The sequence below is a fragment of the Genypterus blacodes genome, unplaced genomic scaffold (assembly GCF_046128005.1).
Source record: "Genypterus blacodes isolate CSIRO-AG114 ecotype Tasmania unplaced genomic scaffold, CSIRO-AGI_Gbla_v1 ptg000438l_1, whole genome shotgun sequence".
Taxonomy (NCBI): Eukaryota; Metazoa; Chordata; class Actinopteri; order Ophidiiformes; family Ophidiidae; genus Genypterus; species Genypterus blacodes.
The window spans coordinates 5,528,790-5,547,140 of NW_027467208.1; the positions used below are offsets into that span (position 1 = coordinate 5,528,790).

At 48.4% G+C, this 18,351-nt stretch overlaps 1 protein-coding gene across 1 annotated transcript in view; it reads left to right on the plus strand.

The window, feature by feature from the left end:
• The first annotated feature begins 11,231 nt into the window (after nucleotides 1-11,231).
• efna3a (ephrin-A3a) overlaps nucleotides 11,232-18,351 on the plus strand; it is a 43,668-nt gene continuing 36,548 nt past the window's right edge. The window contains exon 1 of the mRNA XM_076139444.1: nucleotides 11,232-11,664. Coding sequence (XP_075995559.1) covers nucleotides 11,525-11,664 — 140 coding nt within the window. The 5' untranslated portion in view covers nucleotides 11,232-11,524. The remainder of the gene's footprint in view (nucleotides 11,665-18,351) is intronic.

Below are 18,351 nucleotides of genomic sequence, written 5' to 3' on the forward strand. Positions count from 1 at the left end.
TGGATTAGTTTGATTAGTTTGAGTAGAAATCAGAGGTGAAGCTGCTTCCATTGTTGCGTAATTCTACCTACACTTTCATCACAACAACAACGAAACTAACACTCGACTCCCTGCAAATGTGAGAGCAACATTTACTCACTTTTAGCTCTTTTTGTCAGATTAAAAGAATAAAAAAAAATAGAAACAGCTGCCTTCTACCGCCTGAAACAGGTTTTATGGCGGCTGCTAAACAGTAAATGTGCGGCCATAAAACTAAAATGAAAAAGGCTCCTTGAGCTGCAGAGGTGAGAGAGCGATAACTCCTGAGGTTGGTGATGACAGGCGATCCTCTCACACTGCTTAGAGTTCTTCCACTCACTCTCCATGTAAACTTTTTGAATAATGTATATTATAAATGCCATCGTTTTGAGGCGTCAGTTATTATTCCAGTTGTCAGTTTGTTCAAATGGTGAATATGACATTTTTTAAACTCTGTAACAAGCAGATGGGCAGCGAGTGAAAGCTTGCCAAGGTCAACCCTGGGGTACCCGGAGATACCGGCGTCTGTGAAGCGGCGCTTTTATCCGCAGCCAGGACTCACGCTGCTCCCCGGAGCTCTGCCTCTCCTCCCCACGCCGCCCCCCCCCGCTCTGTCCCCTCTGGATCTGCAGGCTTAGCTAGCTCAACCGTGTAAGCACATCTCCCCCAACGCAGGAGCCAGCCTCCGGCGGGGCCCCCTCGCCCGCTTTGCCACACAGCGTGCACCGGGCCACGCACCGGCAGTTTCGCTGGAAGCCAGACAGACATTGATGGAGAAGTCGCCCCCCTCCTCCCCCTCCGCCTGCCCGCCCTGCTCTCTGCCCTTTCCCACCTCAGCATGCCGGAGTTTACCCCAGAGGTTCGGTGCCAGTCATGTCACAGCCAAGCCCCTACAGTATGAATGTGAGACCCCGCCAGCGCATTCCACTGATTCACCCGGCGCGGTTCAGAGGGGGGGACGGGCCCGTGTTCAGAGCGATCAGGGTTCTACCGAGCTGGGCGTGTTAAATGACCCTCTTAATGTCACTTGGGAGAAAAATGGGCAATCTCTCAATTTGGCACGAGCTCGTCCATGGCGGCGAGGCAAGAAGTTGATAGAGTGCGGAGGTTTTAAACGGCAGGAAACCTGGTGACCTTTCCCTGTTTTCTGACACACTGACTCGATTGCCCTTTTGAAAAATGCTAATATCGAAACGGCTCCCGACAAAACAGGTCCTCCGCGAAAAAGCCCTGTGGCATGTCAGATAGAAAAGGTGGAGGAAGACCACGAGCTCTGTGTGTTTAGAAAGGCGACGAGTGGAGTTCGGGGGTTAAATCTGTGTGTAATGTGAGCGCGGCCGCATTTATCACCAGCTGTTTCTTTTGGCGGTACAACTTTTTGACAACTTCATACATCAAAATGTGTTCATAAGCAATAAAAACAACATCTGCACGGCCAATTTAGAATTTTTTACGAGGGCTGGTTATAAAATCACAAAAAAGCCTGCATTTTGCGACGAAGGCTGCCTCCTTCCTCGTCTTCCTCCAGAGCCAGTATTAATTCCGCCCTTCTTACCACCTGCGCTTCCTACCAAACCTTACGACTTTGTTTCTTTCGGGCTCAGCAAAAAAGAGAAAAGCGAAAAAAGAAACGCATAAAGAGCAACTTAATTATTTGCGATTTCATTCATTCAACGGGCCACAGAGGTGTGCAAAAGACGATAGAGAGCATAATTATCTTAATGGAAGACTGAGACGCATGCCCTTTGTAACACAAGCACCTCTTAACCGCCAAATCAATAGCGCACCGCCGCTGTGCCCTCAGCCCAGGAGTGGATCACCTCCATCTCCACTATCGAGCGCTGATGATCATAATAAGCTGCTTTGATGCAACTCGCATTACCAGGAATAATGAGGCATCCTCAATCAAGAGAACGCTATTACCTTTTTTTCCCCGTAGCTCCCCTCTCAGCAAAGTTCAACCTTAATGTAACTAAACAACTTTCTCCCCGTAACCTCTCCGGGGGCTTTACATCCCGCTCCCTCCCATTCATCTACTTCCCTCTTTTGCCGCCGCCGCCTCTCTTCTCGCCTCTCCTCCCTTTGCGCTTTTTCTTCCAGCAACATCTCGCCGGGAAGATTAATTAACTGCTTGTGATACGATTGCAACATGAGAAACGTAGAATGATGACCGTTGCGGTTAGGAGTGTCGCCCTGGCAGATTATGGGCTCATCAGAGAGCACTGTCGAAGGAGGCCGCTTAGTCTCCGGAGACCGCTTAGTCTCTGGAGACTTCCTCCGTCAACCTCCGCTGCAAAACAGATGTCGTGCCACGCAAAAAACTCCTCACCGATGCTTGTGTAACTCTGTATGAGACTGCGTCAGCCGTCGTGTGTCACCGGGCTTTGAACAAGTAACTGTGATTGCCGGGCTCATTACTCCTCGTCGCTGGACTGCACTGACTAACAATACTCCTCTGAGGCGATGCACTTGGCCTTTGTACGAGTGCTTACAGCAGAACGGACTGTGCATGTGTGCTGAAACAGCTCTCTGAGCATCGGCTGAGCCCCCCCCCCCCCCCCCCCCCCCCGGTGACTCATACTGACTTTCACAATAAAGAAACAAGAGCCAGGGTGCGATAGAAAGAGCCCAGAACAAGAGGATTTAAATAGAGGCACATATTGCTTTGTGAGCCTCTGTGGGGTCACTCTGGAGGAGCTTTGTAGCCATATGATCAAGGCGTTAGTCCTTCTTACGTGGGCGCTCTGTTGCCGTGTGAGCTGTCCACATAATGTGCCTGAACGGTAATGAAAATGTTTTATTTTAGCCAAGCCATTGACCACCTGTCCGCACACGAGCCAGACACATACACATTCATCCAAATCAGCCACATGCCAGGCGGCGAGGCAATTATTCAAAAAGCTAATTAGGTCACTCAGTCTCCTTTGGCCCTGCAGGCGGAGGATTGTGCAAGATGGTCAGACCTGACACAGTGACCTCGTGACGGCTTGCCTGGATATCGCTGGCCGGGATTGGTCCGAAGCCAACGCACGGGTGACCAGGGCGTGTCAGGCAGGAGTCATGATTGAAGTCCTGAGCATCAAATACAGGCCTTCTGGGCTTTGTGCCATGTGTTGCTGTGATCCTCCACCGTTCAGACAGAAGATGACCAGGAGTGGAATCCTTTAGAACAGTCGGGACGGGTTTCATTCTATCACAGGATCATCGCAGACAAAACCCACATATTGGCGATTGATTTGATTTAGTAGAGAAGAGATTGTTGCGGACGTCTGTGCGTGACGTGACTCAGATCTTAGATGAAACGACGGTTTGTAAATACATCTCCGGGAACACGAATGACAAAACGCCCTCGCTCCTTTGCTGCTGAATTGTCCCAGTGCAGCCAAGTCAATCTTACACTTCAATAATCCGGTTAATATTCAATGAAAGGGAATTCTGTTTAGCATTCTGTTTGGCATCCGACAGAGATAATTCATTAGTAGTGAGCTTATTGCTGCGTCATCAAGCCGATACACAATCAGCTTCTTCATCCTCCCGCAAGCTGTTTTTTGTTGTCTAATTTAAAGCCGTCATCCTCGGGCTGTTTTTCACTCTCACACACACACACACTAACGCGGGGGAAAGGCTGATGTCCGTAGACCCCCCTCCGATAGCGGTAGTGACATTTCTCCTTCTCCCTTAGGGCTTTAGCTAAACCCCCCCCCCCCCCACCTCTACCTCGCCCCCCCGGCCCCCCCACACCTTCTCATCCAAACTGCTTCAATTCCTCCTGAGCAATATCTTCTGCTGGCGGAGAAAAAGGTCACATGCTCCATTATTTCAAAGTGAACTTTCGACCTAACATTTACAGAAGAGGCACCAAAAAAAAAGAAGAAAAGAAAATAGCTGTCGGCGTGACGACGCGGCGGTTTGGTGAATCTTTGCTTTTTGTGCCCAGGGATGGATGGATGGATGGATGGATAGATGGATAGATGAGCGGAGCTAAAGCTGTACGGAGACGAGGGATAACAGGGGAGAGCGCAGAGAAACACACGTTGATCTGAGTGTTGGAGGTATTATTATGGGATATTGCAGGTAATTTCCATGCTAATAATAACCCTTCTATTGCGCGATACGGAGACCGCACATCCATCCAGGATACGGCCGACCCCCGAGGCTGTAATGGCAGTGACTAACAGCGCTTTTTGACTGTGATTCACTCTGCCAGTCAGCTCTCCCCCGCCGCCATAGCTCCTCATTAGGGCCGCGAGCCAGCCAAAGCCAAGCGAGTGAGACGCAGAGTGAAATCTTTGCCATTTCGCTCGCAACCAGAGGCACGTAAAAAAAAAGGTTTACCGACGACTCGCCTTCCGTTCAGCCCGTTGCTGTCCGTTTACAGATTTTCTTTGGGTTACAGATAGCAACAGAGAGAGAGAGAGAGAGAGAGAAGGGGGCGTGAAAGGGAGAGAGACGTGTGGAAAGAAACAATCTTTCATGAATACATTAGGAGGCATACTTAATTGCTTCCTCAATCGATCTTCATCCTGCGGTTTAGTCAGTTGAGACTGCTGTTTTGAGCCTGGTTATTGACTCAGCTGCTGTCCGGACATTTGCTTTGTCGTGCAAAAAAAAAACAATCCTCAGAGCTCCAATAAGAGGAGGCTGCAGTGAGGAGAGAGGCTTGTTTAACCAGGCAGAGGCTAGAGTACAATGACCATCATTTCCTGTCCTCCTGACTTTCTCAAGAATTGCATTTTTCGGGGGAAGCTCGTAGCTCTCAGGTTTTGTCGATACTTGTTTGTTACGCAGAGGCGTTGTGTTATTGCATATGGACTGTGTCGGCACTTTTATTGCTCAGTGGTACGGCCTGATTTCTAACAAGAAGGTCCGGGGAGAAAACCGTTTTTGCAACAAGTCATCTCTCTCTCTCCCTCTTTCTCTCTCTCTCGCTCCCTCTTTCTCTCTCTCTCTCTCTCCCTCTCTCTCTCTCTCTCTCTCTCTCTCTCCCTCTCTCTCTCTCTCTCTCTCTCTCTCTCTCTCTCTCTCTCTCTCTCTCTCTCTCTCTCTCTCTCTCTCTCTCTCTCTGTTGTGTGGATTGCAGGGCCGTACATTTTAAACAAAGGCCATTACGACCACACTGCTGGGATCTCTTATATTAATTAGATGTGCTGTACTTTATAATGTCAGCAGGTTACAATTCGGTACCAAACTTTAGTAAATGAGTCCACTAAAAATCGACTCCAAGGTTGTTCTTTTGAGCCAATTTCACCAAATTAAATGATTTCCAAGGGACCGGCGTCTAGACTCGGCGGCTGTCACTTTTTAATTTGAAGTCATAGCGTTTATGATGATATTTGCTGTTCACTTGCCAGGTCTGGGTCGGAGCCATGAGCCGGTGTCTTCTGCAGCACAAAGATAGAAGTTACACGCGCCAATATAAAAGGTCAACGCACCCGCCTGGTTTCCCAAATAGAACTGTGCTGTTATAATGATGGCACTGCCTTGTAAAATCTGTTTTCTCCGGTTGTATTTTCCTTCACGACGTCGGGGATAATGGCATCTGCCAAGCGATCGGGACATCGAGCGAGCAGCAACCAGATGTGAGATGGCAACAGGGAAAAAATACAGACGTTTAAGGGTAAAATGTCATAGGAAAACAGTTACTCAGGCAACCGTGAACATATTTGCGTCAAAATAAATATATAACTTTATTCCACAGTATCTTTTTAATGCATTGTGTTCTGTGGATCATTCCATAGAACACACAGGGCTGCTGTAGACCTCGTAAGTAAACACTGAATATCTCTAAGATCGCTCCAACTCCAACACATGACGTCAGTGACCTAGTTTGGATGTAATTTCCCCCCAATTCAGTAAATTTAGTAAAACGCGTATCATTTGAATAGTGAAGCACATGAAATATTCATGCGGCAGTAAAAATAATGAAAAACAAGATGATTTTCTTCAGCCTCCTCCATTTTGCATCTTAAGCGCCATCTGATTGGCCATGCATAGTTTCATTCCATTGTCACCGTGCCTGGTTGAAGCTCCCACTGTTGCTGCTGTTTTGGGATTTTTTTGTAATGCGATGGAAACGCTGGCGTCCCTTTGCCCTGTTTACGTCTCGCGTTCCTGACGGCTCCTATGCAAAGGAATATATCTCTCTTTCCTGTAACAGTCATGCCAATAAATCTTTTCTCCTCTTTTTGTCTGCTCATCAGACACACGCTGTTCTGCCGTCTCTTGTTTTCTTTCCTCCCCTCAATATTTCATGCCACTGAAAGTGCATCTATTCTCAGCGTTTCCCCATGCCTTACCACCTCCCGACTGTCAAAACATAATTTTCTATCATTCGACACCCCTCCGACTGTTTAACCCTTTGAGTGCCTCCCAGTTTTCCCAGAAGCAGCCTCTGAGTATGCTAAAGTGACCTTGTGTGTGCTATTCTGCACTCAGGAACATTTATTTTCATCTGTTTCTATAATTTCAGGCTGAAAACAAACATAAAAACTTTGTGACCTTTTGTCAAATTCAGGCAAGAACTAACCTAGTTCATGAACCATGGTGAGTCGAGAGTCTGCAGGCTTTTAGTCCAATCAAACAGGACACTAGCTGATTAAATTGGCTCTGAGTGGCTGGTGACGTGGTTGGCGAGCCATGCAAGCCAGTCTGCATACTGGCATACTGAACGCAGCCTACAGATGGGGCTACAAAGGCTGTGTGATCTATTCCTGTGGATTAAATTGGATGAAATGTGACACACAAGCTCCAGGGGTATTGATTGTTTATTTAATCAGTTCTGGTCACAGTTGGTGAAATGGGCACGACCTGGGATGTGCCGACAAGCTTCAACACCTGACTTTGCATGAGACACTGTAGGTTTAGCGTAGATGTACAATAGGAGAGGAACTTGGGAAGGGATGGCTGGGTGGCGTACACATATCCGTCGACAGGGGGCGCCATAAAGCTCCCAAACTATATTCATCAATAGTGATTGATTGGAACAAAATGAAGGTCAGCACACATTGGCACAAGGCTCATAGCAGGAGGGTTTGCGCTCTGGACTGACAGTGGGTAGATGGATGAGAGGTGCAATGTCCTACACGTTTCTAAATGCGGGGGCATGACCATTTACCAAGCATTGTTTGATCATATTTAACCTGAAATATGAAATTCCTCATTAATACAAATGAACAATTAAGAATCGTAATTACCTTCACTTACCTATATTAATCCTTTAAATTCCATTTCCTCCATCCAATTCACACACTTAGTGAGTTTCTCTCTCAGTGATTGATGGCGTTCCACACCTTACCTTTGTTTTGGTTCCATCCCAAAATATCATCATGCCTTTAATCCACGGCAGATTAACTCCAAATATTACTCTGCCTTTCTCATATTCTGCACTCTGAACCCGCCGCTCCCTTCCTTGCTCTTCCAACCCTCCGTCCTTTACGACCATTTACCAACACATCACCGCTTTCCCCAAAGGCTCAACCCTCATCCCGTGCATCCATTTCGCTCCGCTCCCTTTTCATCACGGCCCAACGCGGAGGAACATTGTTCTTGATTGCTTGGCAGATGCCATTATCCCGGGCTTATATCTTCACAATCACATTAGCCATTTGCACAGCTGGGCACTTACTGAAGCGAGGCAGGTTAAGCACCACACTCGCGGGGACAAAACGACAGAGGCCCACCTGGAGCTGAGGCCAGGACTCTCCTCAGCACCGGGCCATTACCGAAAACGCTGCTGGCCTTTCATCCATTTAGCCTCGTGTCTCCTTCTCCATCTTCCCTCTCCACGCTTTTCTTCTTTTATATTTTAGTCATCTATAACCTTCTCGGCTTCTCCCTTGATTCCCCTGCTGTAATTTCTTCCTAACCCAATCTATGAGCGCCCGCGGGCTTTCAACCATTCCTGTCTTTCTTTCTCTCACATTCTCTCCAACTTTTACTGTCCCCCCTCCTCTCCATATCCGCCGCTGCTGAATCTTGACGTGCATCTCGTTTAGTTTCACTTAGTTTGGAACAAGGCGGGGGTAAGGGATTGCAAATGCAGATTCTTACAAGGCCCGAGAGCCATAAGAGAGGGAAAGATGAGGGATGCTGGTGAGGCGACTGTGTCAGCACGGTTTACTGACACAATGCTGAGCAGAGATATAACACTTTTACAGTTCCACACAGCTTTCCTTTTACTTTCACACAGAGACGTTCATTTATCTGTGTCTACGGGTTTAAAAAGCCTTCTGCCGCAGATGTTATTTTTGTCACGCTTACTTTATATTCCGAGTTTGACATTTGGGGAGATGAACTGATCAATCAAATGGATCATTGTTTACTGACACAGCCACTGGACGTTCGACTCAATCAAGTCTAGCTCATTTAAATTCATTAACATTAAAGCTGTGATATCTCCTAAATGGGAATGTAGGAAAAGAGGAATAGATTGGTGGAGAAAATTAAGTGCAAATTGTAGCCAGGGGGGGAAGAATGAAGAAATCCCATGGAGGAGAAACCGGTACATTTTCCACTGGAATATTGCTTACCCTAGGAATTAACTTGGTTAGGAAATCAATATCAAGCCAACAAGGATATATGAAAGTGTTGAGGCAGATTGATGATAAGAAATTATCTGAATAATCAATGTGCCCATATTGCGGGTATTCATGAATTAATCACAGCTGGGGTTAGAGTCAAGGTAACAAGCCATAGTTACTGTTACTAGCGTGTACCTGTCTAGTGCCAGAACGCGACACAGGAGGCGGTATAGAGGCTGCGGCGAGGCAGTGAGCATACATAAACAGTGCATCGCATGGTGCAGAGTCAAAAGAGCAAATGTGCTCAATAACGTATGACACACACACACAGGCAGAGAGAGGGAAAGAGAGAGAGAGAGAGAGAGTACGTCATAAATATGCATTTATGCCTGTGCTGGTTTTTTTTACCGCGTCCAGGAAACATATTAAATGTCACTCTCCATATTTTCATCCCACACTCATTGGCGGTGCATAGTGGGCAGAGGCAATAGAGAGGGAGAGATCACAGGTTTATGAAGAAACGGAGGCACTCTCCTCTCTCTCCCGAGTGTGTGAGGCGACAAAGAGATGACAAATGTGAGCGCGGATGGAGGCAAGTGATCCGGTTGGAGCTGTAAAGAAAGGTAGTGGGACAGAGAGGGGGGGAAGGGGGGTTAGGGGGAGAGAGAGAGGGAGAGCGGGTGGAGTGGAGGGGGAGAAAAAGTGATGGTACTTACTCTTTCATCCACCCCTTTACTCCAGTCGCCACGGCAACATGCCTGGAGGGCACTCTTGAGAGGCGTCATCGCTGACAAAAACAACAGAGGGGGGGTGGGGGGGGGGATAGTGAGTGAGAGCAAATGAGAGCAAAACAGACAGTGTGTGTGTGTGTGTGTGTGTGTGTGTGTGTGTGTGTGTGTGTGTGTGTGTGTGTGTGTGTGTGTGTGTGTGTGTGTGAGAGCTGTGAGAGAAGACAGTATAAGCAGCACATCTGCGACCAACTCCGGCTACTTTTTGGCCCCGAGTCCCCGAGTCAAAGAAGTTTTGATTTTGACCTTCATGGCTTTAAGAAGCAGCGTTCCTTCACCATCACAGGTTATTAATGTCGGGGATATTGCTCAGCACAAGATTTCAACACATTTCTACAACCCTGTTTATGGCTGTGAATATTACTATTACCCCCTAACCCCCCCTACACACACACCCCCCCCCAACAAAAAGGGACACTATTATGAGATATGAATTTGGCAGAGTTAATCAAGCCGAGGTTAATGCTTAATATTTGGAATTAACCGAGACATTAATAGTGTGGGCTGCAGGTAGGCTAAATAGGATGGTTAAACCACCGCCGGCAAAATTAAACAGGTTAATTAAAGTCTCTGAATTTTCATATGCTCGCCCCTTCTCTCTCTCTCACTCTCGCTCTCTCTCTCACACACACACACACATACATGCGCACACATCCACATATGTGACTGTATGTGTAATGACTATATTTAATCTCCCAATGCCAATCTTAACATTTTCCCTTTGCAAATAGCTTTTTTTTTACCAATCTCTCCCTCCAGTATAAACGTTTAAATGCAAACAAAACAACTACATTTAAACGTTAAGGCCTTTGCTTTACTGCTCATTGTTTGACCCCTACAACTACAAGAACTCTGCATTATTTAAACCCCAGTTCCATGGCTGGAATGACAGTTACATATCTGAAGCTGGGACCAGTTCAAGCCACAACGCAGCTTCTGTTTTCCATGAGTGAATGTGTGGAAATGACGGTGGATCTGGACACTGTGTGCTCGTCTGCGCCTGAGATCTGCAGAAATCACTCATTGAATGTGTGATGCTGAGTCATTTTCCAGCCTGTTAGGCTTCATAAAGACTTCTCACGCATCCCCAGCTGAACACAGAACTAAACCCTGACAAAATGGTGCTGGGAAGTCGAGTTTAGATGTCATTCATGCATTTTTAAAAACCCTTTATATGTTTCATTGCTCACACTGATAGGCTGAACCGTGCAGTGTTTCCAGCCAACCGAGATGTTGAAGGCTCTGAGTTTACATTGACAGCCTTGATTGACAACCAGCAGCTTCATTATGCTTTTAATTATAGACCAAAACATGCCTATGTTCGTTTATTGTCACCTCTGACCCCTTGAGGAGGGTCTGATTGTCATAATGTTACCACGCTGGGTTGTGACAGAGGGGCAATTGAGCCACACAGTAATTACTACACACACACACACACCCGCCCACCCACCCACCCCCACACACACACACACACACACACACACACACACACACACACAGAGTAGGGCATGTGCAGGGGGCGGGGCAGGCTGCTTGGATGGACGTGTGAGCGCATCCTGGCCATCAGAGGGCGGGTTTGCAGCGCCGAGTGTGGATGCTGCTGCTGCTGCTGCTGCCTGTGATGATGATGATGGTGGTGATGAGGAGGAGGAGAGGACCGTGACAGGAGAATCAGGCGCCTTTGGGTGATTTTAAATCCTGCGTAAACACCGCCCGCCGCTTGCGTGGTCGCGTTTTCTCGCCTTATTGCTCGTTGGCCGTGTTGTTCCCGAACTGCCAAATATAAAAAAAAGAAGAAGAGAGAGAGAGCGCGCGCGAGAGAGAGAGACGCCGAAAGTGCGCAACGCGTCAGAGAAGAAGAAGAAGAAGTCCGGACAGGTTTGGACACGTGAGAAGAAGAAGAAGAAGAATCCCGTGCGGGTCTCGTCGCGATGGGATTTAAGTTGAAGAACACGTAACCCAGTAAGAACTCGACCCTGCGCGGCGGCACCTGTGAAACTTACCAGCGGCGTTTGTTTCTCTCTGGACCGCTGGGATGTTGTGAACGAAGCGCCTTGCCCGAGGGGACACACACACACATACACACACACACACACACACTCAAGGGGGACTGGGACGCAGAAGGCGGAGAGAGAGAGAGGAGAGAGAGTGTGTGTTCGTGTGTGTGTGGTGGAGGGGGTGGGGGGGTAAGAGAAACCAATGTGCTGGACCGGCACCGGAAGGGGGATTATGGCGCTCGCAACCATCTCCCTCAGTCTCATCACGCTGGCGCTCACCGACTTGCACCTGTCGAGAGGCAGCGACCGACATGCGGTGTACTGGAACAGCTCCAACCTCCTGTAAGTGCCGCGCGCCACGCACCTGGGCTCAATACTTGTTTGTTGTTGTTCTTCTTCTACGTCTTTCTTTGTCTGTTTGTACACAATTCAGCCCGAGAAAACTCCACCAAAACTCATTAATGACGTCTGAAATATTGAAATAGTCACTTTATTTTTGCCGCCTTGGCTACTAAATGTGTGGTTTGTCGACCAGTCTAACGTTAATGGCCCGTTTGTTGTGTGTCGCTTTCAGTTTGGGGGTTGTCTTCTTCTTTAGTTACGCGCCTCCACCCGTATTCTGCCCGCATCCATAATTCAAATAGAATGCTGAAATTGACTGAAATCTGCTACACACACAGGACACACATTAATGTATGCAGTCTCTCTCACTCACTCTATCTCTTCCACTCTCTCTCACACACACACACACACACACACACACACACACACACACACACACAGGAGCCTATCCTTGGATTCCTCCTCCAGCAGTAAGGGTTGCTTACCTCAGGTAAGCTTCCCCAGGCTCCTCTCGCTCTCTCTCTCTCTCTCTCTCTCTCTCCCCCTCTCCCTCTCTCTCCCTCCCCTCCCCTCCTCTCCTCTCTCTCTCTTCCCTTCTCTCTCTCTCTCTCTGTCTCTCACCTGTGAGCTATAAAGCCAGCTTGCTGTGGGGCAGAGATCGATGTGGATTCTACTGCCTTTGTCTTCTCATTAGCCAACAGTGAATCCATCTTTCTCACATTCTTTTATCTCCTCTCCTCTCCCCACACACACCTCCCCTCCTCTATCTATGTATCCTCCGTCCATTTGTATTCACCTCAGACTCGGGTCTCTTCTATCGTCTCTCTCTATCTCATACTTGGTTATTTTCTCCCCGCTCTTATTTTTCTTCTGTGCCTCACCAGCCGGCCTGTCCCCCCTCAATTCCCTTTCTCTGCTGCATCTCATTACTGCCCCCCATCTGCTCGCGGTCATTCATTCACCTCCCGAGCCCTCAGCTACAGAATACACGTCGATGATTAATACCAGACATTGTATGGGAGTGGTTTGACTGTGTGTGGATGGAGGATAATCCAAATATCTGAAGGTGTTCACAGATTAAACAGTGCAGAGAGAAGGCGATGGAAGCGGGCGAGGAGACGCTGCGGCACTATCGCGGCCTCCTCGCCGGTGTTCACACTGGAAGGCAGAGAGTCGCATTCAAAAAGTATTTTAGATTTATCACTGCAGTTAATCCCGTGAGTGTGATGTGAATAGAGAGGAGTCAAATTAGGGGAGCCTTTGTTTCAGGGCCGGTGTGTGTTCAGTGAGTGATAAACCTGCACGGATCTGAGTCAGTATAACAATCAGTCTTTGTCCCGTCTGTCAGTTTTAATTGTTCACTTGTGTGTGTGTGTGTGTTCTGTCACAGCACAGGTATGGCTGTTTAGGGCAGTAATTCATTTAAGTGTTGGCACTTTTTGTGACTTTAAAATGACATTTCCCTGAAAAATGTGTTTGTATTAATGAATTCAGGTGACTGTGTGTGTGCTTGAGTGTGTGTGTGTGTGTGTGTGTGTGTTCGAGAGTGTGTGTATGAGTGAGAGAGTAAGTGCAGGTGTGAGTTTACATGCCTGCGTGTGCAAAACCTCTTCTCTCTCCACTCTGAGACACAAATCTGTAAAATAATGCAAAAATTGACCCAGTTTGCAGGTAGCAGACAAATCCTCAGAGGCTAAGGCAAGAATACTGATGGCCATCAAGCTTTAAAAGGCCTTAGGCTGCGGTCCACTTCACCACCACTGTGTCTGCGCACATAGAGAGCCAGCTTTAGGCCTCACTTGTTAAACGATCCAACTCTGTCCCTCGTCTGGTTCTGGTTATAGAGACAAACTCAGGAGGGAGCAAGGAGAAGGAAGGCAGCAGCAGCAGCGGCAGCAGAGATCCAGATAGTGGAGGCCTTTAGGGCCACACTCCGGCACCAGCCTTAATGTGTTACCCTTGAGCACGGCATTCAGCCCAGATGGTTATGGCACAGCTGCGAGAAACGCTCTCGTTTGGAAGCCAAACTGTTTGTGGCGAGGCCATGAAAATGAGTTTTTATGGTAAGGCGGTAAAATCTGTTGCTGTGTTGTATTTAAACTCTTCTGGGGGTTGTAGCCGAGACGATTCCCCCGCATCTCTGTCCTGTTTCATTATTTTCTGCAGTTTTCCTCAGACAGCCTCAGACGGCGTGATTTAGTGAAGGTTAGTCCTTTTTCCTGGCTTTGGTCATTTTCAAACGAGACTTCTTGATTACTACAGCCCAAAGAAATGGCTCAGAGTGCTTTGATTACCGCCCAAGTCCGTCACGACCGCACTACGCCCCATTAGAAAGTGTTGCTCTCAGCTTCCGCTCTCAGCAGTGTGCCTCGCCAACTCGTTACAGATGTCCCTGCTAATGGCTGACTGAGGCAGGAAAAAACACACACGCAGGCCATTAAATCATCTCGCATCTGAGGCCATCTGCCAATTAGAGGGGGGAGATGTGCAACATCTTGAGTGCAAGCGGGAGCAGCGGTGCACTGCGGTGGCCTCGCCTACCTACGAGCCGCATCTCGGCGTCGGCGTCACCTCCTCCGATCGCGTGTTTGGCCTGGCTGGTTAGACAGCCTGCATCTCCATAATTGGACACCCCACGGCAGCACGATCAAAACAACGGTGCACGGCTTTCATTCACTCTCCTGCTCTCTCTCTCTCTCTTTCTCTCTCTACCAAGTTAAAGTTTCTCCCGTAGAGCTCATAACTAAGCAGGACACCAGATTCAAAAGTCTTTGCCCAGGCGTGGGAGGGAATAGCAAGAAAAGTGAGTTTGATTCGCCCTCCTCATGTCTCCTGAGCGAGATAAAAGTCTTCCATCACAGTTTCTGTTTGATCCTCTGTGAGTTACTGCCTGCTGCGTTTCATTTTTACCTATTATGACCCCCATTTGGACCTGAGACGGTGTCTGACAGGCCCCTACACCCAACCAAGGAAAAAAAGCGACCCCGTCCTCGGCTCGCCATATCTGGTGTTACAAAATAAATGATCACCTTGACAAATAGCTTCCCTGAGAGTCGGAGGTACGGAGGCCTTGTGATCAATGTGGTGCCGAGGTGCTGTCGTACTCAACAGGCTCATTAACCGGCAGGTCGGCCTGTGTGGGCGTTTGGAGATCCAGCTCCACTTGGAGGTGGTTCCCGGTGGATCAGAGGGGAGACCTGGCGCCTCAGCAGGGGAATGTTTGGAGATATGCGGTTGTAGTAAAGGGAATCTTTACTGAGAAATGAAAAGCAGAGGAGGAGGCAGGTGGAGAGAGCGATGAAGACGGTGCTGGGCAAGGCTGGATCAGGACGCACCGGGGGAAGGGGAGGAATGCTAAAAGGCAGAAAGAGAGCTTGTGAGAGAAAGTAGTGGGTGTCGCGGTGAGATTGGGTGAGATCATGCTGGAGAGGTGGAGAGTAGATCTGTCTCTAGGAGAGGAGAGCGAAGGGAAGACAGATTGAGTCGACCCCAAAGTCAGGGAGGGAAGGAAGGACGTGCAGAGGCTTTACCGGAGATGGAAGGGGAATTATTCGGGCTGAGTATGCTGGTGCTTTTTCTAGACAATCACACACACACACACACACACACACACACACACACACACCATTGTCCATCCATGCTAACGTGGACACATGCAGGGTCATTCATGTGGACTGGCGCTCAGAGACAATAGCCACTCGCCTCCTCCCCAGACGGCATGACTGGATGGCGGCGTAAACGCGGGGAGACGGGCACATTTGCTACCTGATTACGCGCGTCTATCTGCCCGCCCGCCTGCCCGCACCTCCATCTCCGGACTGTCTCGCCAATTTTGCATACAAATGCATCTTACTCGCGAGGCATTCAATTTGTTCCTTTTCCACATTCATCGCGCCGCACAGGCATCTCAAACAACATTAGACAGCGTGGAGCCCTCCTCCCCCCTCCCCCCTCCAGTGTCTAGGTGCTTTAAATGCTGATTGAAAAGTGCACACTGACCTTTTGCTGCATTTTGAATGAAACGTCGCTCCCTTCTCTAATGAAGTATTCCTATCTCCAACTATTCACGTGTTTATGCACGTTTGAGTGCTTCGGGTTTTTGTGTGGCTGCCGACTTTCAGAAGATTAGTTTCATGAGCAGAAGCGTTAAATAGATAGTTAACTTTACATCATCACCTGGCTTCATTATGAGCCGGTGTCAGACGGCTTATTAATGCGCGTGATTGGACCGGTGAGGAAGCTGCTTCCTCGCCATTTTTAGCTCGCTGGATCCGGCGATGGGTCGAGCAAATGGACGGAGAGACACTGAAAGGATATTTAATGGTCGGTATGGATCCGAGGATGAGCGTGTTGATCGATACGTTATATAGCGCGGGGAAGGGTGAGTGGACCCCCCGTCCTGACGAAAACACAACAAGGTTGCTTTCTGAGCAGCAATCAATCTGGATGCATCAGGTGATCAATGGCCAAATGCATTTTTAATTTGATTTCACAGTGTCAGTAAATCGCCGCAAAGTATTCGTAGCCGAGCGTCGGGAAGCTCAGGTCGAGCTTCGCCTCGTAGCAGCATGTTTGAGAATTGATCAGCACAGGCTCATCGTTCGCCTGCTCAGGGGTTTAACCGCGTCTACAGTAAACAAGGTCTCGGCCTCTCAGATGTGAGCACAGCAGAGGGAAGAGGGAAAGAGAAAGCTTCAAGACGCCAACGCTGAATACAAATGACAAAGATGTGAGTTTTAACAAGTCTCTGACAACTCAACAAAATGTAAATTATCCCTCTGCCACATAGAATAAAAGAGCATCAGATCTTAACGAGCTAATAACAGATTCTGCCGTCCTCACTTCAGTCAAACGTTTGTTTTACCAATTTTCTCACCGTGCGTCTGAGTGACATTTAAAGCTGATTTGTTTACGACTCTAAGCGCATCCCAGCAGCATCCCGTCACTTCTTTGTGGCGTTTTTAGGTGCATACATAATAGAAATCTTGAACACTTGCATTTTGCCCAATGTTGGTTTGATCAAGGTTCCAAACCCAATAGGAGATAGAACGCATCTCTATGGGGATGATAAAGGGGCGATAACGGCACAAACTTTCACTCTAGGAGGGGAAAAGGTTTGTTGACGGTGATTATGTCATACTTTCCCCCTTGGAAGCATGAACCTTGAAGGCTCCCATCCCTGTGCATTCTACCTTTTAATCCCACCCCGAGTTATGTTTTGGTTGATTGGGCCGCTGTGATGGAGCGGCGTATACCCTCATATACCGACAAATGGACTCTGAGGGAAAAGTGCCACAGGACTAATCTAAGAGTTAACTTTTCTGGAGGAATGCGGAGAAAAACATAGCCGGGCCTTCATGTGTCATCAAAAGCCATTAGCGTGCGGCGTACTGCCACGGTATGGAACCGCAGCTAACCGACACTGGGAACCCACAGGAGTCGGTCCCAGGCAGGTAGAACCAATTTCAGACTCAATGATTTGAATGCAAATGCTTTGACAAAGAGGGCTTTCCAACTTTTCCGACGGGTGGTCTCTGCAGCGCCTAACAGTGGGAGTCGCCTCTCCCACTGGGAAATTACATTGCCCCTATGATGGAAATGGTTCCCGTGAAGGAAACAGATCAAAGCTTCCGATAGGCGGGCGGGCGGTCAGTGGCTAGAGTTTGATTATTCTGGAAATGGACCTCGCTGCGCTGCAACACGCTCGGAAGAACCAAGGGTGGCCTGGGCTTTTGAGGGAGGGGGGCGAAAATAATTTGTCGTGGTATTAAAGCAGACAGGTACTTACTAAGGTAAGGCGGGCCAGGCGGAGTTTCGCAGCGCTGTTATCAGAGTTCCTGCTCGGGGAAAAGAAGGGAGAAGAAGGAGAAGCGAGGAGGCAGGTTTGTGCTCCGTCCTATCTCGTTCCCCGCTCGCTCCTTTCAGGTCTGGAGCCGCGTGGCAGGTACTTCCTCTAATGCTGTCGAGGTGCTTAACAACAGCGGCGTGACATCCAAACTAGAGACTATACTGTCCTCGCAGCTCGGGCGGGCGAGAGATACGGCGCCGGCGTTTTCTTTCACGCGAGGGCAATTTTGAATATGAAGAGTGTAATAATTAGGTATTCTGCTATAATTGAGATTTTTCCGACTGAAGATGTAATTATAGGAAGGCCTAAGACCCTTTGGCAGCTGTCGCCCCTGTAATGAGAATATTTGAAGAAAATTGAAATCTCTCTCGAGTGCTCGGCGCATCCGGAATGACTAAAAGTAATTTGACCCCCTTTAGCGGCGGCGGCAGCCACAACCTCCAGTGGTTTAATGTATCCTTCTCACGCGGTTAGAGGGAACATTTAAATCGGAACATCTTCAAGCGAAACTGTTCTATTACTAATATGATAGCAAAGTCTTTGGAGCTTGAAAGTGCGATAAAAGGGGATTGGATGGGAACGCTACCTGCAGGCGGAAAAGTGGGAGTTAGAATCCCGTGAAGAGGCTGGAGGCTCCTGCTTAGACGGGGAAACTCACGTGTCGCAGTTTTTTTGGGGGTGACAGAGACGTCTGGGAAGTTAGGGATTTGTTGGAGAAAGCCTGGGTTCATGATGGATTTATCCCCTTGACCCACACACACACACACACAATAGAACATATGGAGTCCTTCCTGCTCCGTGACACCAGCTCCTCTCCTCTCTGTCCGTCTTCACCCCCC